Here is a 24566-nt window from a genome sequence, read left to right on the forward strand (position 1 = left end):
CTGTTATTTTAGAATGTACCACTTTTTTTTTTAAGTTACCTGTAGAAGCAAGGTCCTTCTAGAGGTATTCCTCTTGAAGGCATTGTTATCACAGGAGTTGACAGCTCCATGCATGCTACTGCCCCTGAAAGACCTTCCAGTGGGATAAGATGTAGAGGTGGAAGGCAGTGATATTGATGGTCCTGCTCTGTGTAGTCCAAAGCTAGTGTGTATATGTGTCTTAGTTTTTAACAAAAAGTTCAAAAAGTTCAACAACTTTAAAAAGAAATTTTAAATAGAAAAAGGCTTACAGATAATATAAAGAAAGAAAATATTTTGGTACAACTATACAAAGTGTGTTTTAAGCTAACGGTTATTACAAAAGAGTCAAAATTTTTTTAAAATTAAAAAGCTTATAAAGTAAAATTACAGTAATCTAAGGTTAATTTATGATTGAAGAAAGAAAAATACTTTTACAAATGTATTGATAATGGCTAAGTATACCATGTTTATAAAGTTTACAGTAGTACACAGTAATGTCCCAGGCCTTCACATTCACTCATTACTCACTTACTAACTCATCCACTGCAACTTCTAGCCCTGCGAGTTTCATTCATGAAAAGTGTTCTATACAAAGTGCCCTGTATTTTTATATATATGGTTATAAAATGTATAACCCTATAGAAAGGTATCGTTTTTCATCTTTTATAGTGTACTTTTCTATGTTTAGATACACAAATACTTCAGTAGAGTAACATACACTACACAGGTTTGTAGCCTACAAACAGTAGGCTGTGCCAACTACATTTGTGACAGTGTACTCTATGATGTTTGTACAACAGTGAAAATGCCTGTGTTTCCCAGCATGTATCCCTGTCATTAAGTGACACATGACTATACTTACGTATTTATTTATCTATTTATTTATTTATTGTCTGTCCCATCCCACTAGGATGCATAATTCTAAGAGTACGGTGACTTTGTTTATCCACTGGCCCCTTGTTCCTAGGATGGCATCTGGCTAATGGTAGATAACTAATCAGTGTGACTATATTCACTTACTGCTATTATGTTTGTAATAATAAGCTAACAGCAATTATCTTTGTTCTAACTCTGCATCATTTAAGTCAACTTATTTTTTCTAAAATGCAAAAATATGTTCGAGAAGAAGAAGAATGGCATGAAAATTGTTTTTCAGATTTTCACAGTAACATTTTATTTTCTGTTATAGGTAATGAATATTCGAACAGTACTGAACAAACTGGAAAAACCACAAGGCCTTTATCCTAACTATCTGAATCCCAGTAGTGGACAGTGGGGTCAACGTAAGTCAGAAGATTCGCATTATTGTAGCTCTTTATGGTACTGTACTCGTCGAGGGAGAGGAAGCACAAAAGCAGCACAGATTTTGTTGAGAAATGTTTAGAAAAGGAGAAAAGGGCATGGCTCCTTTAATAAACAGGCTTCTGTCATCAAGATTGTGTTACTAGGAAACTGGATTGTGTATTTTTCATATGTAACTCCAACTGTGATGACATATAAGCACATTTAAAGCTATTAATAAGAAAGGGAAGATCTGGCCAGAGTAGTGTGGGGATGATAACCTGTAACAAGCTGGTCATGTGGATAGAAAGGAAATTCATTCCTTTGTATTAATGACTATGAGAGTTTTATAGAGAGTAGGTAGACCATTCTGCTTCCTAACATTCTCTGTTTCTTCGTGACTATACAATAAGAGGGAGCCTGAATTTTTAAGAGTTGGGAAATTGGAAGAGCAAACAGCCTGTTTTTCTCTACTTAATTTTAAGCTGCCAGATAAAGGTTTCTTGCCAGTATAATTACCTTTAGGATGGGAGAAAGTATTGCACAAGGACTTTTGATCCTAGAAGCCTGCACTTAAGACTCTTCAGATGATTTTGAGAAGGGGCATAAAGATCCAGAGTAGCTGAAAGAAATGTTCTCAAGCTGATTTGGAAAAACAGTAGTAGATTAAATAGCAACTGAAAACAAGTGAAGAATATTGAGATGCCCAGCTGTGGCAAGAGTACATTGCCTTAAGATTTTACTCTAATTTGGGTTTTTTCTTTATATTTTAATGTCATGTTCTTAGATACCTCACTGTTACTTTAGAAGTACTTTTCTTAAAGAATAATAGGAAAGAATATGCTAAAATCCATATGCTAAAATGTGTCTGTAGCTCTGGAAGCCTAGCCGTTGAAACCTTAGGGCTATAATCAAGGTTACCACTTACCTAAGTGTGGTCAACAGATCACTGGAAGTCCTTGAGACCTCTGAAGAGGCCCACAAGGTCAAAACTATTTTTATTATAATAATATAATATATTAAGACATGTAATACATGTCTTAGTCATATTTACTAAGCCAGTACACCATGTCTTGCACTTAGTGGGTGTTTACGTACTTAAATTTTGTGAACACATATGTACTCTATATCTCATCTCTCTCTCTGCCTCTGCTGTTTAATAGTGGTACTTTAAAAGACTTTCTTCCTTTTCTAAAATGTTGATATTTACACCTACAGTGTTAGGTGAAACTGCTGAAGCCTCACTGAGAACAAAGGCAAACAAACACCAAATAGTACTAATACTCGTATTCTTTCTTTTTTTTTTTTCTTTTTTGTGGGACAGGGTTTCAGTGTGTCACTCAGGCTGGAGTACAGTGGCATGATCTCAGCTCATTGCAACCTCTGCCTCCTGGGCTCATGCTGGGTTCAAGCGATCTTCCCACCTCGGCCCCTCTGAGTAGCTGGGACTACAGGTGCACACTGCCATGCTCAGCCAATTTTCAATATTTTTTTTTTTTTTTTTTTTGGTAGAGACAAGGTCTCATTATACTTCCCAGACTGGCCTCAAACTTTTAGGCTTGAGCGATCCCTTTCCCTTGGTCTCCCAAAGCTGGGATTACAGGCATGAGCCACCACACCAGCCCCCATTGTATTCTTAGTAGCATTTAAAAAAAGGATACCAGTTTCACTTATGAATGTGCCTAATGAAACAGTAAAAAAAAAAAAAAAAAAAATTAGTGATTCTAGTAAATATCAACCCTTGAGTACACACCTTTGTCATGTTCTATGAGATGAAATGGAAAGTACTCATAAATCACTCCTGCTGAATTATGAAAAATGGTAGTTGCGTCAAGGAAAAGCTCTTGGGTGTTTGAGTTGCAAGCTGAACTAGCCACTTACTGTTTCATGGATTCAACATTTTTACTTGAAAGAACAACTTAAAAAATGGTTATTTAGGCTAGGTAATTGGGAGCCATATTCTTGAAAATGAGCTTGTCACTTCAAGGAAAAGTCACAGTAGTTATGCCAATGATTATAATCCAAGTTTCTAAATAAAAAATAGAATTTTGGGGCCGGGCGCAGTGGCTCAAGCCTGTAATCCCAGCACTTTGGGAGGCCGAGACGGGCGGATCACGAGATCAGGAGATCGAGACCATCCTGGCTAACACGGTGAAACCCCGTCTCTACTAAAAAATACAAAAAACTAGCTGGGCGAAGTGGCGGGCACCTGTAGTCCCAGCTACTCGGGAGCCTGAGGCAGGAGAATGGCGTGAACCCGGGAGGCAGAGCTTGCAGTGAGCTGAGATCCCGCCATTGCACTCCAGCCTGGGCGACAGAGCCAGACTCCGTCTCAAAAAAAAACAACAAAACAACAACAAAAAAAAATAGAATTTTGGAAAACTTGTACATGCTACCATGAACTTGACACAAATACTTTTCCTATTAGATTGATGATGATATTAACAAATGTGGTTTTCTGACATTGTATAATGGAACGTGTCAATATTTGAAAGATCTGCATAATTCAGTGAGCCAGTATTTTCCAAATGACCAAAGCATGACATTATAAGATCATACATGGAAAACAATATATGTAAAGTACAAGATAGACCAATGGATTTTAATGTAACAATACAAAAATTCATTGATGTAATTTCTAATTTTACAATGCAATTAACCTTTAAAAAAAGAAACCACCTGTTGACTATTATAGTATCAAAGAAAAATATCCACAATTGTGTGAAAAGTCTGTTAAAATATCCTTTGTTTTTCTGACTGTATTACTGTGTGAGGCTGACTTTTCTTGATGTATTACAGCCAAAACAACATACAGCAAAGGATTGAAAGTAGGGCAGGCATGAGTATCCAACTGTCTCCTATCAAGGCAAACAAGAAAGAGATATGCAAAAATGTGAAATTGTGTCAGTCTTCTCACTAATTTTTTGTTTTGTTTTGTAAAATATAACTTTTTTGAAAAATTGTATATGTTAATGGGCATGTAATTATTATTTTAAATGAAATAAGAAAAGTATTTTAAAATTATTTTAATTTTCCAATGTAGTAAATTGGAAAATTTTAATTTTCCAATGTAGTAAATTACTTACATAAATTATTTGGGGTGCCCATTTCTTTTGAAGATTACAAAAGGGTGCTGAGACTCAACAGTTTGAGGGCCACTAGAGGACTGGGGATAAAACAACTTATGTATATTTCCGTCGTCGTTGTTGTTGTTGTTGTTGTTGTTGTTATTGTTGTTTTGTTTGAGATGGTGTCTCGCTCTGTCACCCAGGCTGGAGTGCAGTGGCATGATCTCAGCTCATTGCAACCTCCCTGTCTCATGCTCAGGCAATTCTCCTGCCTCAGCCTCCCGAGTAGCTGGGACTACAGGCACGTACCACCACACCCAGCTAATTTTTGTTTTTTTAGTAGAGATGAGGGTTTCACCATGTTAGCAAGGCTGGTCTCGAACTCCTGACCTCAGGTGATCCGCCCTCCCCGGCCTCCCAAAGTGCTGGGATTACAGGCATGAGACACCACGCTGGGCCTGCCTCTGCTTTTAATGGTTGTTCTGCTTGTTCTCTTTTAGCAGTTGCCCCTGCTCCTCAGTTGTGGCTGAAAGGCAGTATCCGGTCCTGGTCACTGATAATATGAACTGATCTTGTTACTATTGAGGCCAGATGGCAGGGTTTCATGTCTGTACACAGAGCATTTATCATCCTTTGATTTCTGTAACAGCCATCCATCTATCTGTATCTAATCTAGCTAGCTATGTGTAGTGTCACTAGCATCATTGGGGGATTGTTTCAGAGAGAGAAATTCAGATGAAGTCAACAAAAATTTTAAAAGGGAGATATTGAGTATTTTAATTCGTCTTTGTCTGGATTCTTTTGCTACTTGCTTTTTCTCTTTTTTAGATAGTAGAAATCCTTTTATGGGACCTATTCTTATGAAGAAAAGAATAAATTACTCCTTCAGAGAAGAGCGTAATATTTGACTGACTACAGTACACCTCACCTTTAGAGCGGTTGGACATAAAAATACCATATTATGTTCTTTCTAGAAGTAGGTTGATCCTTTCCTACTGATAAAATCAGGCCTACTCTCCCCCACATCCGCTAAGATGTTTACACAGGACTGTGTTAACAAACAGCCATCCAGGCCTGAAGGAAGCTTAGTGAGTGATATGCTAAATTAATGAGAAGACCTGTTTCTCCTTTACGTTTCTTTGTCTGAAATTTTTATAGGCAGGAAATTTTAAAAATAGAAAACTAGCAAATACCAAAATTAATTAAAACAAATGTATTCTTATGTAACACTTTTTTCTTATTTTAAAAAAATCCCCAAATGCCCAAACTTGCTTCTTCCATCTATTAGAAAATCATAACCCAAGGGGAGGAAAACATCAAGCTCCTTCTGGCCGTTGGTTTTCAGCTCTCATTGCTTTAACTCCAAAGGACATGTCTGGATCCTGGCCATCGTTTCCTATCACTTCATGGAGTCAGTGTTGTTTTGACAATGCCAGCCCGGGATTTGCTTTTCCACGCATCACTTGCATTTGTCTCCTACAATGATGTTGATAACAACAGGGTTTATTATTGATGAGTTCGTACTTAGTCTATTTAGTTTGTAAATGTCAGAGGTTTCTGTGTTGATTTAGGAAACTGTAAATGTCACTTCAAGAATCAGACTTAGAATTTTTAAAATATATTTTTACACTAAAATTTAAACTACAATTCTACACTTTCTGCAACAAGAAAATCACGTACTTAACTACTTTAAAACATGGCTCTTTAGCTTGGATAGTTACAGCCCTTTATTAAGGTTGACATAGAAGAATTTTGCTTTGTTCATCAATTATTTGTTGAGTACCTACCATGGGCAAGACACTTTCCAGGGGCTGGGGTGGACTGGGAAACATAATAGGTCTGGTCTCTGCCCTCTTGGTTCATGATCTTGTGGAGGAGACAGAAGAAAATGTTACCACATTATGAAATTGCAGGTGATAAATGTGTGTGATCAAAAAGTGTGTGACAAGGGAACCTAGTGGGATTGTCAGAGAACACTCCTTTGAGGAAGTGCCATTTGATCCCAGGTATGAAGTAAGAGTAAGAACTACTAAAGAAGGGGAAGGGGGTCCTAGGGTCCATTTCATGCAGAGAGAACAAGGCCTATGGAAGCCCTGCCTGAGATGAGATGGAGCCTGATGTTTTTGAGGAACCAAAAGAAGGGCTGTATAGCAAGTGAGCAGAAAGCAAGTGGAGCCAGACTGAATGGCATAGAGAAGATTGAGATTTTGCATGGCACCAAACACACAGGATTGGGCTTCGAGTAAAGGGTAATCACATTCACGTATTAAGAGGGCTACTCTAACATTAATGTGGGGAACAGATTGAAGGAGCACTGTCATTAGAACTCTGGGCCGGGTGTGGTAGCTCATGTCTGTAATCCCAGCACTTTTGGAAGGCTGAGGCGAACGGATCATGAGGTCAGGAGTTCAAAACCAGCCCGGTCAACATGGTGAAACCCTGTCTCTACTAAAAATACAAAAATTAACCAGGCGTGGTCGTGGGTGCCTGTAATCCCAACTACTCGGGAGGCTGAGGCAGGACAATCGCTTGATCCTGGGAGGCAGAGGTTGCCGTGAGCTGAGATCGCGCCATTGCACTCCAGCCTGGTGACAGAGCAAGACTCTCTCAAAAAAAAAAGAAAAAAAAATGAGGATACCTATCCTACAGTTGTGAGATTGTTGATAATACATGTAGTGGATCCGGCATGATAAATGGCAGTGAAGGTGGACTGTAGGAACGGAGTATTAGGAGGAAAAACTTCTTCTGCCCCATATTCTTTCTGACTGCCCCTGTCCCATAGGTATTTGACCCTTCAGATTCATAGCACTAGAAAATTTATCAAACAATAATAGGCTGAGCACAGTGGTTCATGCTTATAATCCCTCTTCTTTGAGAGGCCCAGGTGGAAGGATCGCTTGAGGCCAGGAGTTGTAGATCAGCTGAGGCAACATAGCGAGATGCCATCTCTACCAAAAATTTAAAAATGAGCCTGGCGTGGTGACGCATGCCTGCAGTCCCAGCCACTTGGGAGGCTGAGGCAGGAGGATCGCTTGAGCTCAGGAGTTTGAGGTTATAGTGAGCTATCATCGTGCCTCTACACTCCAGCCTGGGTGACAGAGTGAGATTAGAAATAATAATAATGGCAATGAACCTGAGGAGCTTCTTGTTTAATTTATTACAAACCACTTGTTAAAAAAGATTTGTTAATATTCATAGCTTTGCCAGAATGTTATATTATTCAGAACTAAAGCAAATAAAAAATGTATTTAAATATATACTGTGAACATTTTAGTTGGGTATTTTTCACTAGAGAACCAGATTTTTAGAATTAGGGGTGATTACATATCTTTTATCTTCCATGTTTACAAAACTACTCTGGTAATTATTTAGAGTATGTTACATTAGTTAATAGCCCATCTGCTCATTTCAGAATATCTTTCTGAAAATAAAAGATTTGTTGGAATTTAAATGTAACAGTGACTTGCAGTTGACATAGGGTTGCATCCTAGTTGCTAATGTGATTTTGCTCCTTTATCTGAATTAAAAGCTGAATCACTCTAAAATTCATTTCCCTCTCTTTCCAGATCATGTATCAGTTGGAGGTCTTGGAGACAGCTTCTATGAATATTTGCTGAAGGCTTGGTTAATGTCTGACAAGACAGATCTGGAAGCTAAGAAAATGTATTTTGATGCTGTTCAGGTAACCTAATATTTAAATCATCTTTGCCACTCAGCCCTAATTTATAACTTTTATATTAATCAAGTTTTAATGAATAAGTGATGTACTACATGAATGAGTTACAAAATACTTCCAGTTAGGTAGAGTTCGATATCTGCTAATATCATAATAATTGTAATCATATTTGATGTTTATTTCTAATTGGGCAGCTAAAGTTTTTGCATGGTTTAAACCTCAGTTAAGAGTCACATATCTGAAAAAGTCATATTCTTTCATAAATATGAATTATCTCCTTAGGACCACAATTTATATTATGTGGGGGGAAATCCTGAATTTGTATTCTGACAATTGCCTAAGTTAAAATTGCCCAAGAAGACAGAGAGTCCCAATGGCTACCTCCATGTGAAGTAAACTTGTCCCCAGAGATATGTGGACAGTACTCTAAGGAAATCCACACATAAAAATCTGAATAAACTCATATTTAAGGGAAGATCATTAATAGTATCAAAGATTCTTTACAGTGGAGAAGTAAGAGGCAACAGTTGTGTGTTGAATTGCCTACCATGTGCTAAGCAGTGTGTTAGGGTAGCTCCTTTAAATGAAATGGTGGAGTTGTGTTGTTTTTTTTCTCTCTCACAGTACTTGAGCTATTACTCACCCAGTTTTACAGATAAAGTTGCTGTACCTCAGAGAAGTTACATGTCAAACCAAAATTAAGATTAAAGTTTGTCTGTATCAACACCTGTTCCTTTTAACTCATTCACTGTGGATTTATTTGTAAGAATTTCCATTCTACATTTAAATCTTCATTTACTAATTTGCAAGCAGTAAGTTAGTAAGGTAAGTTAGAAACTACTTAAAGTCTCTAGGAGGAGGCCAGTATAAAAGTAAACTAAGAAACACCTCCAGTTAAGCCTCAATCAAAACCGAAAATAAAGTTAGAAAGTAAATCAAGTCAGGAAGAAAATTATTTTATCTAAAATGTTTATACTCTTCAGGAACAAAATTTTTTAGTGGAATCAGGTGTTTTTGTGATTATTTAATGTGGTAACACATATATTCTTTTAATATTATTATCAAGGCTTCTCAAGTAGTGTTGTAAAATAGTGGCTCAGTCCTCAGAAAAATTTTCTTTGTCTTGACAGCTTAGAAATTTTTTAATAAAGTGTTAATTCATAGGAAAAAAATGGAAATTTTTAATCCCAAAGATGTAGCCATTATAAAATTGGTCTTTCTAACAAGAGGTCTGGGTTATTTTGACATAGGCATACTTGTTTATTTAAATATAAATGCAGCTTGCTTTGTTCTGGCACTGAGTATGACATTGGTTTCCTTTACAAGTCTTCACTACTTCCCATGCAGGAACCAGAAGCGCCTTAGTGAGAACATTGGCCTACATTTGGCACAGCCTTTATAAAGGCATGTGATTAACATCAAAAGCAAACTAGGATATGATCCACATGGCCTCTTTAAGTTTCTTTTTCCTCACTGCTATGAGGTTTCAGATTTTAATCTAGGGAGTTCTCCATATTTTATAGTTTCCATTCTGTCATCCTCTAATCACCACACTGGCAGACATTTTAATTATTCTAATCCTAAATTGGCCCTCTGAGATCTTGATGTTCAAAAAAAGACAACTTTAAAATATTATTTGAAATATTTTCTTCCTAGTTCCTAAAACCATACCTACACAACTTTTAGTATATTGTAATCAGACAAATCATTGACAGGAAAATCCATTAAGAACAAATGAAGTCAAAGTGTTTCCTGCTTCTCTTAGTAGTAAAAGCTAATTTTCATTGCATTGTATATTTTCAACTTAGCAAGCAAAGCCAGAACAACTAAATTTCTGTTTTGAGAAGTAGCAGCGTCTTACACAGCAAAGTTTCTTTCTGTTAAGTTGTACTTTAGAAGATTATTGTAACCAAGGGGAGGATGCTGCACACTATTGTTCTGGACAGTTGATTACTGAAGATATGGTTACTCTGTTGTAGCTTCAAGTAGATTTTGGGAAGCATTTAATCCCAGAGTGGTATGTTTTATTTGATTATTTTAGTAACAAAATATTTTGAGCTTTCAACTGGCTATCATGGCCCTATCTGGAGATTACACTAGGAACTCACAATGGTAAATGATACCTGGGCAGATGACTTATCAGACACTTACGATTCTGAAGCCTTCATCAAACCAATTTTTTAAAGCAATTATAGAAGGATTAAATCACAAAATATATAGTACCCTTTTTTCTAATCAATTATCTGTAGCCTTGACACAGTTTTTTCAGATCTACTAAAAACTATCCTTCTTTGTATTTATTTGCATTTTCCCATGGCCACACAAAATTATTGCTTTGAAGGTCTTGGAATTTCATTGTAGCTTTTATTAAGAGGTAGCAACTTGGTCCGAATCATGCCAGAAATAATATCGTACTTTATTTAGGATCCATAACAGGGTAATAATGTTTCTCTAATTCATGCTGAAAAGCTATTACTCTTGCCATGTCGAAAGAATAATTTCTTGGGTTATGAACAAGTATCTGCTTGAAGGACTTTATTGCAATTTTTGTTATGAGAAGTATAAATAGCTAAGATCTTCAGTTGCATAAAATAAGAATGAAATATTAATGTAATAACTAAACCATCAATAACATTAGCTTAACCACAGTTAATGAGCACAGTAATATGTTCATTTATTTCTTACCATCTTGGTTTCATTCGTTTATTTCTAATAAAGGTAGGAAAGGTTTTAGCTTCCTGTGTATTCATTTTCATTCATTCTTCTCTATCACAAGTTTTTTTCTGTGTCTATTCCCAAATGTGCTTCCTAACAAATCCCTGTCTCTTGATAGCAGTGTACAGGTATAGACACAGTCATGGCCTTTTTCCTTCCGTGAAGTAATTGTGGGGCAGCAGGGAGAGCATTTTCTATTAGAGGAATTGGAGATTATTTTTGCTTTTTAAAATATAAGGCATATTTTATTTGTCTGTCTAGTTTAAGAGAATATCAACAGACCTGGGATAGAAATAAAAGATGTTTTATAAATCATTTTTGTAAACATTATCATTTCTCCCAAATTTAAAGATTTTTATTCCGATTTTTAAAATATATATATTCATTATATAATAGTGTGCTTTTTAATAGAAGTATTAGGGAGGAACTTGATTCAAGTGTCACCACATTGGAGATGTAAATGATAATTATAAATGACTTTTATCACGTGCCACTTGCATTAGTGACTGCTTTATAAACAAAATGTGGCAGAGTCCTATCAGGAGATCCGGTCGTTCCCATTTATGGATTAGGATGCTGAGATTTAGGGATATAGTAAGCAAATTGTTCACTTCCACAAATTAGAGAGAGTGTCAGAGCTGGAATTTGAAGCCAAGTCTTCTGGCCACAGAACACCTCCTCTTTGTCACTCTATTTTGTGATCCCTCCAGGCCTACAGAATTGAAAGGGAGAGTTTTGCCACCATCCTGGATCTCATGCACAAATATGCTGTGTTCTTCATCCACCTTAGGGCCTGGGCTTTGTGTTATTTCACCACCTGTGGAAATGAAAATGTACCAAAACAACTATTACCGCTGCACAGTGGCCTGTCTTTGGGAAGGGGAAAGTTTTTTGAGTGTGAGGAATACAAGTGTTTGGTCGCGGAACCAAGCAAAACCAACTGTGCTGGCGCAGCAGTGTTAATTCTGACTAACCAAACTAATAAGGCCTAAGCTAGCGGAGGAATACAGAAAGCAATAGCGTGTAATTTCAGGTTGAATGGATTTGTAACACCAAACTCTGATTGGGAGTTGTGTTTTATTCTCTTTTTTACTAATGTTGGGCATATTTTTAGTATAAATTTGAGAAGAGATTACAAAATAGTAAAAAAGTGTTTTTTACAGGCCATTGAGACTCATTTGATCCGCAAGTCTAGCAGCGGACTAACTTACATCGCGGAGTGGAAAGGGGGCCTCTTGGAGCACAAGATGGGCCACCTGACCTGCTTTGCAGGAGGCATGTTCGCACTCGGGGCTGATGGAGCTCCCGAAGGCATGGCCCAACACTACCTTGAACTCGGGGCTGAAATTGCCCGTACCTGTCATGAATCATATAATCGAACATGTGAGTACATGTTATTCTTCACTTACAGTCCTTTCCCACATGCTTTGATTTCATGCAGTTTTGTCATTGCTGCCATCAAAAGACTGTCCACTCTGCCTATGAAACTTGATGATCGTGATTAATGTCATAAAGGAATGCATATTTTTATTTTAAAAGGCAATGATTTTCTATCTGAAAATATCTACCTTTAGTTTGCCAAGAAACAAAAATCCAGGCCCTAAAGAGTTAAAGCCAGCCTAATTTACTGACTTCTGCTTTTGCTAATAACACTGGACAAGGGTCTCTATCTCCCTGCAAAGAGAAACTTAGCATTGTATTATCCATTGTTAATCTTCTCCACATCCCCCATGAAATAGATCATGAATCCCACTCCCTTCTTATAAAATAAGAATTTGCAACACAAAGTACAAATAACTGGCCTTTTGTAGCAAAATTACTTAGGATTGTCAACCACTAAATTTCTGGCTAACTCAAATGGTATTCCATGGTGTCTTGCACTTGCCTGGTGGGTGCTCAGTAAATGGGGGTTGAATGAAAAAAAAAAAAATATTACTGTTTTCTAAAATGGACTCTTTTAGATGACTAAATGTTTTAAGTATATGAGTTTTATGTATTACATGATGTTTATAACTCATTTTTAAAACTGACCACTTTGACATCTCTCTTCAGTGTTGTTAAAGTACAGTCAGACCTTCGTATCCCTGGGTTCCACAACCGCAGATCAGAAATGTTCCCCAAAAAATGGATGGTTCTCTCTGTACTGAACATTTATAGAGTTTTTGTTCTTATCTTTATTCCCTAAACAATACAGTATAACACCTAGTTACATAACATTTACACTGTATTAAGTATTATAAGTAAACTGCAGATGATTTAAAGTATATGGGAGGATGTACCTAGGTTGTATGCAAATACTTTGCCATTTTATATAAGGGACTCAAGGAGCCATGGATTTTGTTATCCTCGGAGGGTCCTGGAACCAATCCCCCACAGATACTGAGGGATGACTGTACTTTATAGTTTCATTTAACTTATTGACTGTAAGCACTGTCCAGAACAATAACCCTTATTCATTCATTCCATGTCCTTTAGTTATGAAACTGGGACCAGAAGCTTTCAGATTTGATGGTGGTGTTGAAGCCATTGCTACAAGACAAAATGAAAAATACTACATCTTACGGCCAGAAGTTATGGAGACTTACATGTATATGTGGAGACTGACTCATGATCCAAAGTACAGGAAATGGGCCTGGGAAGCTGTAGAGGTGATGTTTTAATTTGCATGTTTCTTATAGATAAATGTCATAGTAAAAAATGTTCAGTTGATACCTATAAATCAGGCTTATCAACTTTTCTATAATTTTTAAAGCTTCAACCAGGATTTTTTCCACCTAGGACTGTGTATTTTCATTGAAGTCGTTTTATATCCCTAGCTTCAGCTTTGCTTTGTATAACATTGATATAGATATACCTACTGATAGACTTAGATATTGAAGGAGATAACTAGAAAGACATAGTCTAAAATTAAGTTCTCATTAATACAAAAATGATGATCTCTTAATTCCACCTAAGGGTTATTGGCAGCTTGGGGATATTCACCTCTGTCTGTTTCAATAAACACTTCATGTTTTTTTCTGTCTTTGAGCTTTAAAATGCTAGTATATGCTTCTACTTAAAGTAAATAGCTACTTAGATCTAACTTTTAGGAAGCACTTATAGAAGAATTACTTTGTATAAGGATATTCCTTCACCAGCCTCAGGTTTCTTGGAATATCTGTAAGCATTCCATCTGCCCAGGGTGTTATTTTCATTGTCTGTCACCTCTTGGGTCTCTTCCTGCCCAGGATGGTATATCTCCTTCCTAAACTAATCTAGTGAATGCTTTGTGTGCCAAATGCCTGAGGAGACACCCTGCAGGATATGCATCTAACAATGTCTGTCTAATTGTAAGAGTTATTATTCCGCAAGGAGTGGAAGGGAATTCAGGTGATAAGAACAAGCAAATGCTTTAATTACACTCTCATTCTCTAGCACTCTTTGTTAGAAAGTTAGCTATCTTTAAAAACTGTCCATGAGGAATGACTTCTCTCAGGAAATCTAAAATGAATATTGCCTTTGGTAAAATTTAACTAATATCTTAGGAAGCCATCGGTGAATCTTGCTGATTATCCTCTTCATTTAGTATGTGTCTTCTTATTAATCATCAGTCATTTTAAATAACAGCAATTCTCTAGGCCTCTTTGAGGGGGCAGTTTTATTACATTTAATCAGTAGTCATTGTAATTTCTTTACATTTCTGTTTTTTTCCTCTGGAAAAAAATGTTAAAATTGAGGCTTTTCTAAACTTTGATGATAGGAATTGTTTTGATCTTCAATTGGCCAGCAAATGAATTGAATATCAGTTTAAGTTGAGAATATCAGGAATAATGTATTCCATCAAATCTAAAACACCATAGTTAGTAAGAAGCATCATTGTTTTATATACCACTAAGAAAAATAACACTGCCAATTAAATTATGACATCCATTTTATAGATGTTAGAATGTACAAAATGTATGGCCGAGAAGGGATCAAAAATGGGAGGTAAGCAAATTCGGATTGCAAGGTAGACAGGGTGCTTTGGTTTGCTCTGTTCTTCGGGAGGTTGGTTGTTTATGGGATCATAAGGTTGGTTTATGTGTTATGATTTTTATTTCTTGTCAACCCTTTAACATAATATATGACATGAAATCATTTCCCTGTGTCACAACACTGAGGTCTCAATTTTGGGGACGCCCCCAGTAACCTCTGCTAGAACCTGAGCTATAGTGGTGAGCAAGGAGTGCTGTAGGATCTTGCATTTTTTAAACCAGAAAAACTGGGACTTCGAAGGCATGGCCGCACATTTCCCCCACCCCCATGGCCTCCTGTGTTTCAGCAGCAGCCCCGCATATGCTAGCAGCTCTCACCTCCAGCACCTCCAGCACTTGGCTGTGGTGATGCACACTTGAGACCACAGCTGGAAACCATGTCAGGAAAAGAAGGTGGAAGAGCTTTCCCTAGCCAGCTGGCTGTGGTCTGGGAAGTGCTGGGGAGTTAATGGCTGTCAACCAAGGAGGTTTTGGAGTTGATGGATAACTATCCCAGTCTTCTTTCTTTCAAGAATCATTCTGGAATGCATGCTACATGGTTCTTCAGAGGGTTTCTAGCAGGAGTGAGCCTCGTTGCACACAGTCGTAACTTAGTATAATTCATTGGCTCTTGCGTCCCTGTTTTGCTCTTCCCACTTGCCCACTTCCTGATGTCACCTCCCTGACAGACTTCCTGCATCCTGCGTCCAACCCTTGTCTCATGCTTTGTTTTTAAGGGAACCCAAACCGAAACATAGGGGGTCTTTAAAATCACCTCATTCCGCTTTCTACTTAAAGACAAGACTCCCTTCCAAATCTCTGCAAGATAGCTGTTCCTCATCAACCCAAGGACTTTCCAGCGAAGGGGAATGTATCACCTACTAAAGTAACTCATTCCAATTGGTAATGGTTGAAGGTGTTAGAAAGTTACTTATTTTGAAGCCACAATTTACAATGTTCTGTGCTCTGGGGGTACCAGAGGAAAGAAATCTCCCTTCTATATTTCAGCTCCCCAGTTATCTGAAGACAGCACGTTCTGCCATCTCTTCCTTTCCTCATCCATCATTTCCCTTGATTTTCTTCTCCTGACCTGGTTTCCACCTGTAGTCTTTTAGGGCTGAGCAGTGTGTCTCAAAAACCTCTCTTCCTCTCTTAGCAGTGTGATTTTTCACAGCTTATAGTCCAACTTGTTCTTTTAGTAGATTTATATTTAAAAAAAAAAATTGCCAGCACTTTGGGAGGCTGAGGTGGGCGGATCACGAGATCAGGAGATCGAGACCATCCTGGCTAACACGGTGAAACCCCATCTCTACTAAAAATATAAAAAAAAATTAGCCAGGCGTGGTGGCGGGCGCCTGTAGTCCCAGCTACTCTGGAGGCTGAGGCAGGAGAATGGCATGAACCCGGGAGGCGGAGCTTGCAGTGAACCGAGATCACGCCACTGCACTCCAACCTGAGTGACAGAGCAAGACTGTCATCTCCGAAGGAAAAAAAAAAAAAAACTGGCTTATACTGAAATTATAGTCAGTGTTAGCTTCTCCATTCGCTACCATTGAGTCACATCTCCTTTGCACTGTACTTTTTCACCCATACTTTCAGTTTGTAAATTGTAAGCCGTCTTCCTATCTTCTAACAAAGCACTCCCTTCCCAGCCTTCTTTCACTGATACACTTGAGAAATCTGCTTTCTGTGTCTTAAATTTCTAATAATAATGTCAAATAAGATATGAAAAGGTATATGATCCAGCACTACAACACTAGGGAGTTCTTTTGTGGGTTAACTCCATTAATCACAGATGTTCAAGCACTTGCAAGTCTGCCTGACAGAAATAATATTTAATATTATTAATATATTATAATTATAATATATTATTATATTATGTATAAATTATATTTTTATTTTATATAAAATATAATTTTAAATTATTATATATAAAATATATATAATATAATTATATTAATAATATTTAACTGATATTTCTTTTGCTTTTTCTCAAAAATGTCAGGAAGGCCAGGCGTGGTGGCTCAAGCCTGTAATCCCAGCATGTGGGAGGCCGAGGTGGGAGGATGGCTCGAGGATGGGAATTTGCAGTCAGCCTGGGCAACAAGTCACCCTGTCTCTACAAAATTTAAAAATTAGCTCATTGAAACTCATGCCTGTGGAGGAAAATACCACCCAAATGAACAGCTTTTCAAAAATTATTTATTTCCCTTATTCTTTTTATAATTGACAAAATAAGCTGTATATGTTTATTGTGTACAACATAATGTTTTGAAATATATATACGTTGTGGCATGGCTAAATCAAGCTAATTAACAAATGCATTACCTCACATAGCTTAGTTTTTGTGGTAAGAACATTTAAATCTACTCTCTTAGCATTTTTTTTTTTTTAATAGAGACGGAGTCTCGTTATGTTGCCCAGGCTGGTCTTGAACACCTGGGCTCAAGTGCTCAAGGGCTCCCACCTTGCCCTCCCAAAGTGGTGGGATTACAGGCATGAGCCACCCAGCAGACCTCTCTCAGCATTTTTTTTTTTTTTTGGTCTATGGCCCCATTTTTTAAGATTACCATATATTGTTATTAACTGGTAACTATCATCACTACATTGTACAATAGATCTCTTGAACTTACTGCTCTTAAGTGCAATTTTATATCCTTTGACCAACATCTCTCTGGCCACCCCAGCCCCCACACCACCCCAGCATCTGAGTAACTTTTCACTCAAAAGCCATATAATTGCCAAGAAGTACATGGAAGGATGCTTCATATCATTTGTCATCAAGGAAATACAAATCAAAAGCACAATAAAATACCAATTCATACCCATAAAAAAAAAATTAGCTCATCATGGTGGCACACTCCTATAGTCCCTAGCTACTCAGGAGGCTGAGGAGGGAGGACCACTTGAGCCCAGGAGTTCAAGGTTATTTTGAGCTAAGATTGCACCGCTGCACCCCAGCCTGAGCAACAGAGCAAGACCCTCTCGAAATTTAAAAAAAAAAAAAAAAAACACACATGAGAAACTGACAAATTCCTTCCAGTAAAACATCTGATAACTTACAGCATGAGCTTTATCGGAATATTAATTATATGTATATATTCACAGATTATATAATATCTCAGCTGATCTACAGTAGAGGGTAAAGCCTTACATAGGGATTTGTGATTTTTTTGGCTTCAGGGGGTTTTTTTGGTAATTTCAGGTTTTTTGGCTTTGTTTTTTTGCACAGACATTTTTCTTTGCTCTTCTAAACCTAACTTTTTCCACTCAGTCATTTCGACTCTCAGAAAGTGACTTCTGTTCTTCCTTCCTACTCCTGCCTCCTCAGGCTTCATCCTGTTTCCAGACCCTCTTTGATTTGTTCAAGGTGCCTGATTCTCTGTGTTCTACCCTTGAGTTCAGACCACACTCACACAGACAGCCTTACTCCGTGGATCAGCCGTTTATATATCTGGTAGACAAGAGAATACTCCTCTGTCCTCTGACTTAGGATTTAACTCATGATGCTTGCTATTTTCTTACCCTTCATCCCTTGTTTAGAGCTCCAGTCACTATAAACATTCTCATATCCTGTTCTCTGCTATTAGCACATCCCAGTCACAAAGGATCACTAATAATAATTACTAACAACTACTAATAATTTACTCAAAACCAAGGTGGTCCCTATGCCTCAAGGCTGAGAGTCCCAAGAACAGATTGTAGTACAATGATGATCTGGTTAGACTTAGCCATACAAACACGTGACAACTTCCACTGTTGAGATGCTGATAGAATCAGGGCTGTTGTAAGGGCCCAGGAAAGCTACTTGTCCCTGGCTTCACATTCCTAAAGTCTTAAAATCTAGACTTTTGCGTAAGGGGAGAAGGGGTGGTTCTTTGGTGCTTTTCCTTAAAAAAAAAAATTTTTTTTTTTTTAATTTACCAAAAACTTTAAAAACTGAAAGTGGCTGGGCCTCTCTAAACCTCTGGAAGCCCTTGTTATTGTCTAAGCATTTCTTCATTTTGTTTCATTCTCACTTACAACCGCATGTTGAGAAGGAAGACGCTGCCTGGGACATGGAGCCTCTGGGGCCACTGATAAGGGGAGTCTCAAGCTGGAACTTGGCCCACTACTCAAAATTTTTGACTGTGTTCATGAATACTATAGCTTACCTCAGGAGGACTTGTGGGGAACAAGAATGAGAGGGTGAAGTAGAAAGAAAGGTGATTAGGCATTGTCCACCTCAAAAGCAGCTCCTCTAACAAAAGAAGGAGCTTAGAGCAGTTTCCATGGGCAGGGGAGTGGCTAGCTATCATGGCTGGCCCTATCATTAGCTCATCACCAAAAAACCTCAAGGGAACACAGGTTTTGGGATTAAAATCTGTTTAAAGAAATATCTGGAAATGGGGTTTCCCATAAAAAGCTTGCCCATTTTTTCTAAATTCTGATTTTTTTTTTCCTTTTTTTAACCAATAATTTTTGGCTTACTCTACGTATCTGGTATTTGAGTTTTTGTCAAAGAAAAAGGAGGAAAGAAAAAATAATAGGACTTGAAAGTTTCTTCACGCTCCTCCTCCGTTTGATGCACTGTCTGGAACTTAGAATTTAATCGAAGCATCTGTTTTTAAGTTGATTGGTCTTATTTTCTTGGGGGCTTTTTAAAAGTGTGAAATCATGAGGTATTTTCTTTATTTTCTTTATTCATGTGGCCTTCTGGTCAGATTTTCTTTAACCAGGTAATTAAATTCTTCTCCTCATAGTCTCTGCTCTCTCCCTTCTGTCCTCCAGCCCTGATGTGAAAAATCAATAACCTCATTATCAGTATCTGCAGATGGGAGCTGAGCTCTCAGTGCAGCATCTCTGCTCATGAGAATCCATGGCTGGTATTTACTTTCCCTCACCTCTTTTCTGGGCTCTACATTCTTAGAGCCTTATTTTCCTCCAAAATCCTTTCTAGCCAGAGAAGATTTTTCTCAACTAATAAGGCAAGGTCTATGCTTTCCATCTTCTTGGTAGTTGGATTAAATGGGAGAAAAATGGGGTACAATTGTACATGTAAAAAAAAAAAAAAAAGAGGGACAGAACTATGATGCACAGGGGAAAACTAAAAAGTGAAAAATGACCTGAGAAACTAAGAGTAAGTATATCTTGTTTATATTTTCTTTATTTCACTATAAAATATATTAGGATTTTAGTCTTAAACTTTATTATTTTTGTCTATAGTCAATAAATTAGAACCAGATTGCAGATGGCAATTTTTGTACAATGGAAATTTTTATTTGACCATATAATTAATAGGATTAGTAGGATGTGATGAGCAGAGAATAACTTCCCTAGAAATGAATATGCCTGGTAACTAGTAGAGCAGCAAATGTAATTTCAAAATATAAACAGCACAAAAAAAAACAACTCAAAATGAATTAAAGACTTAAATATAAGACCTAAAACCATAAAACTCCTAGGAGAAAACAATGAGGGAAAAGCTCCTTGACACTGAGCTTGGCAATGATTTTTTGGATTTGACCCAAAAACACAGGCAACAAAAGCAAACATACACACATGAAACTACATCAAACTAAAACGTTTCCTTACAGCAAAGGAAAACAATCAACCAAACGAAACACAACAAAAATGTGTGCAAACCATATATCTGATAAGGGTTACTATCCCAAATATTAAGGAACTTACAATTCAATAGCAGAAAAACAACCTGATTTTAAAATAGGCAAAGGACCTGAAGAGACATTTTTCCAAAGAAGACGTACGGATGGCCAGTAATGAAAAGATGCTCAACATCACAAATCATCAGGGAAATGCAAATCAGAACCACAGTGAGATGTCACCTCATACCTTTTTAAATGGCTGTTATCAAAAATTCAAGAGATAATCAGTCTTGGTAAGGATGCAGAGTAAAGGGAACCTTTATACACTGTTGGTGGCAGTGAAAATTGATATAGCCATTGTAGAAAACAGTATGGAGGTTTCTCAAAAAATTAAAAATAGAGCTGATCCAGCAATCCTAATTCTTGGTGTATATCCACATCAGAAGATGATGTATATCCACCACAGAAGATGGTGTATATCCACAGAAGAAGTGTATATCAAAACATCACATTGTACACCTTCCAGTATATACTATTTGTATTTGTCATACATCGGGAAAGCTGGAAAAAGGTTAAAGAAAAATAGAAACAAACAAAAGAAAGAAAGTGGGCTCTGGAAGGGGAAAAGAAAACACAAACAGCAGCCATCTTAGTGGTAACCAACAAAGTGGGAGGCAGGTTGGTTTAGGTTGTTACCTAAATGTTCATCCTCACACTGCCCAACCCATCTGTTTTCCAAATATTCATTAAATTCAGACAACTACAGAAATGTAGGATCATTTCTCTCTAGAGAGTTGTCAGTGGAGTCATCCCATCTTCTTCCATACTAGACTTTAAAAAAAAAATGTATTTTAGGAATAGATCCCAGTCACATGTCTCTCACTGTCTTTCATTTTCTTCTTTTAGCTCTGTTACGAGTATCACTGATTAGTACCCTACAATCAATTTTCAAAAACTCAGATATTCCGATTATAGTAGCAGCTGATTTTGTTCCAGTACAGTTTCTCAACCAGTGGTTTATGATCCCAGTTGACATTAGCAATCTCTCCAAACTAGGGGTCAGCAAACTCTTTCTGTTAAGGGCCAGACAATATCAGGCTTGGGGGACAGCCAGCCAGTCTCTTTTGCATCTACTTAGCTCTGTCATTGTAGTATAAAAACAGCCATAGACAATATTTAAACAACATGGCTGTGGTTTAATAAAAGTTTATTTACAAAAATAAACAGTGGACTGGATTTAGCCTATAGTTCATACTTTGCTAAACCCTGCTCTAGACTATAGGAGGAATTGGTAAAAATCAGTGAAAAATTTTTCCAAAACTAAAGGCAGAAGTGTTTCAAATTAGGTAAGATATGTTGTCCATATGTTCTGTGACTTCATTTTTGATTTACATTTAGTTTATGGTTTTAATTTTTTTTTACCTAAAACTCTAACAAACTTTGATTTAATTTGAATCCAATTTGTAAAAAATAAATTTTGGCTGGGCACAGTGGCTCATGCCTGTAATCCCAACTCTTTGGGAAGCTGAGGCCAGCAGATCGCTTGAGCCCAGGAGTTTGAGACAAGCCTGGGCAACATGGCAAAACCCCATCTCTACAAAAAATTAGCCAGGCATGCATGCCTGTGGTCCCAGCTACTTGGGAAGCTGAGGCAGGAGAATCACCTGAGCCCAAGAGGTAGAGGCTGCAGTGAACCATGATGGTACCACTGTACTCCGCCCAGGCAACAGAGTGAGGCCCTGTCTCAAAAAAATAAAAAATAAAAAGTTTTATCTGAACTTGACAGTCTAATAATAAAAATTAGTGACAATCAGCTTATTAAAATGTGACCCTTTTTTTCCCCTCCTCTGTGTAATTTAGGCCTTGGAAAACCATTGCAGAGTGAATGGAGGCTATTCAGGCCTAAGGGATGTTTACCTTCTTCATGAGAGTTATGATGATGTGCAGCAGAGTTTCTTCCTGGCAGAGACATTGAAGTAGGTAAAAATTATTCTAAAACCATGTGGCTGAGGTACCTGGACAGATCTTTGTAGATGTCTTTTATCATGAACACATTGAAGTAATATCCAGTGTGACTGATTCAGAATATCAGGCATGGCTATAATTGCAGGCGTATTCTCAATAACTAGGTTCAGTGACTTGGTACTGCCAACACCAAAGCACTGAGTAGCTTCTTTACCCTACGTTAGTGAGTATAACCCCTCAGGGTTTTGTTGATATATTTGACTCTTGTCCATGTTTCTCGGTAAGATGAATGGAGACATTGATACGGTTTTTGCTGTGTGTTTGTGGTTTCACTGCCTGCCCTTGGGCCTCATATACTTATGTTTCTCTCACCAGATATTTGTACCTAATATTTTCTGACGATGATCTTCTTCCACTGGAGCATTGGATCTTCAATAGCGAGGCACATCTTCTCCCTATCCTCCGTAAAGAAAAAAAGGAAGTTGAAATCAGAGAGGAATAAAAAGACATTTTATATTTTACTCTGCTCCATTCCCTTCACTGCACACCTTAATAATTCCTTTCCTGGTAATCAGGCACATGATGAACTTTGATTAGTAGGTCTGTGATTAAGTTCTTAAATTGTTTTGCAGTCTTTTATGTTTATTATCGTAAGTATAGGTGGACCTAAATTCCTTATCGTATCCTTTATTATTCAGCCAGTGTATCCACCAGTTTTTTGTTTGTTTTTAAGTAACCTATTATCTCTGGAGTTCATGAAGGTGTAATACCATTTTTATTAAACTGAGTAGAATGGTATAGCAATGACCTCTTAATTACAATTTGATTTGACTGCAAAACTTTTTCCTCCTCTAAGAGGAGATGATGTCTGCTTTAAGCTGTAATGTTTTGCCATGTTGCAAAAAGCCATAATAATAAGTATAAAAAAGCTTTTTCCTTTTCAATTTCATGTTAATCTGGTTTGTCTGTCCACCAGAGACAGATCTTCTAACTGTGACAGCCTCTTTATGCAGGTCTATCATTATTTGATAGAATGTCTTCTAAAATACTTCACTCACATTATAATTCAAATTAGAAAGTCATTCCAAAAGGATCATCTCATGTTGACCTCATTTCATCGGAACTGCAGTGTATTTTTGTTGGTTAATTATATTAGTGTTTTCTATTTTGTAAATGTGTCCTTTAATTTTACTTTACTGCCCTGTGTCAATTCTGAATTATATACTGGTTAATTTCTTCCATTCCCTACTACACAGAGAGGTGAGCTCTCAAATTTTGCAGAGCTCTGCTATCACTGAATTACATTTTTCTAAAGAAAATAGTATAATTTAATGGATTAGCTTTTGTGTTTAACTGAATATATGAAGAAATTGGGTCTCTCTAAAGAGAGGGCATTTCCTTTTTTTTTTTTTGAGACGGAGTCTTGCTCTGTCGCCCAGACTGGAGTGCAGTGGCGCTATCTCGGCTCACTGCAACCTCCGCCCCCTGGGTTCATGCCATTCTCCTGCCTCAGACTCCCAAGTAGCTGGGACTATAGGTGCCCACCACCACGCCCGGCTAATTTTTTGTGTTTTTAGTAGAGATGGGACTGAGTTTCACCGTGTTAGCCAGGATGATCTCAATCTCCTGACCTCGTGATCCACCCACCTTGGCCTCCCAAAGTGCTGGGATTACAGGCTTGAGCCACCACGCCCGGCCAAGAGAGGGTATTTCATGTGGCTTTTAGTTCCATTTGTTTGTATTTCATCTTGATTTTTTTTCTTGGGAAAATAAAGCATTCTGTTTGGTTCAGATTTCTCAGATTTGAAAAAGGCTCTATCTCAAATGTAGTAAATTATTTCCTTTCAGTTTGTGAAAGCAGGATTTGGCTCTGAAGGAAGCTTTGCCAATTTTGCTTATTCATGATCAATCAAGGAAAATCTAACAAATTTTAGGCCAAATAAGAATATAGCATATTTAGTATGGTTATATTCAACATAGAGATCACAACTTAGAAGAAATATAAAGAAACGGCCACTCCCAATCCCCCACAGTCCTGGAGTGGATAAAAATCAATATCTGATTCTTTTAAACATTAAGTGTGAAATAGGAATGGTTTTCTCAAGAATAGATTTGGTGATACCTTGTGTTTGCTCACACTGGCTCACTATATATGCATATGTATTTATGTGGATAGAGATACTTCCATGAAAGGGCTAATATGATGCATATACTAAAGTGCAAAGACTTTGACCATGTGAATTTCCAGCTGAGAATGGTCAGA

General features: G+C 37.4%; 1 protein-coding gene across 3 annotated transcripts in view; it reads left to right on the forward strand.

The window, feature by feature from the left end:
• MAN1A1 (mannosidase alpha class 1A member 1) overlaps window positions 1-22824 on the forward strand; it is a 168058-nt gene extending 145234 nt beyond the window's left edge. For all 3 annotated transcript variants that reach the window (XM_009206199.4, XM_003898248.5, XM_031667464.1), the window contains exons 8-13: window positions 1211-1304; window positions 7937-8052; window positions 11925-12144; window positions 13237-13409; window positions 22199-22314; window positions 22679-22824. In XM_009206199.4, coding sequence (XP_009204463.1) covers window positions 1211-1304; window positions 7937-8052; window positions 11925-12144; window positions 13237-13409; window positions 22199-22314; window positions 22679-22805 — 846 coding nt within the window. In that variant the 3' untranslated portion in view covers window positions 22806-22824. The remainder of the gene's footprint in view (window positions 1-1210; window positions 1305-7936; window positions 8053-11924; window positions 12145-13236; window positions 13410-22198; window positions 22315-22678) is intronic.
• Window positions 22825-24566: the final 1742 nt, after the last annotated feature.

Source organism: Papio anubis, chromosome 6 (genome assembly GCF_008728515.1).
Source record: "Papio anubis isolate 15944 chromosome 6, Panubis1.0, whole genome shotgun sequence".
Taxonomy (NCBI): Eukaryota; Metazoa; Chordata; class Mammalia; order Primates; family Cercopithecidae; genus Papio; species Papio anubis.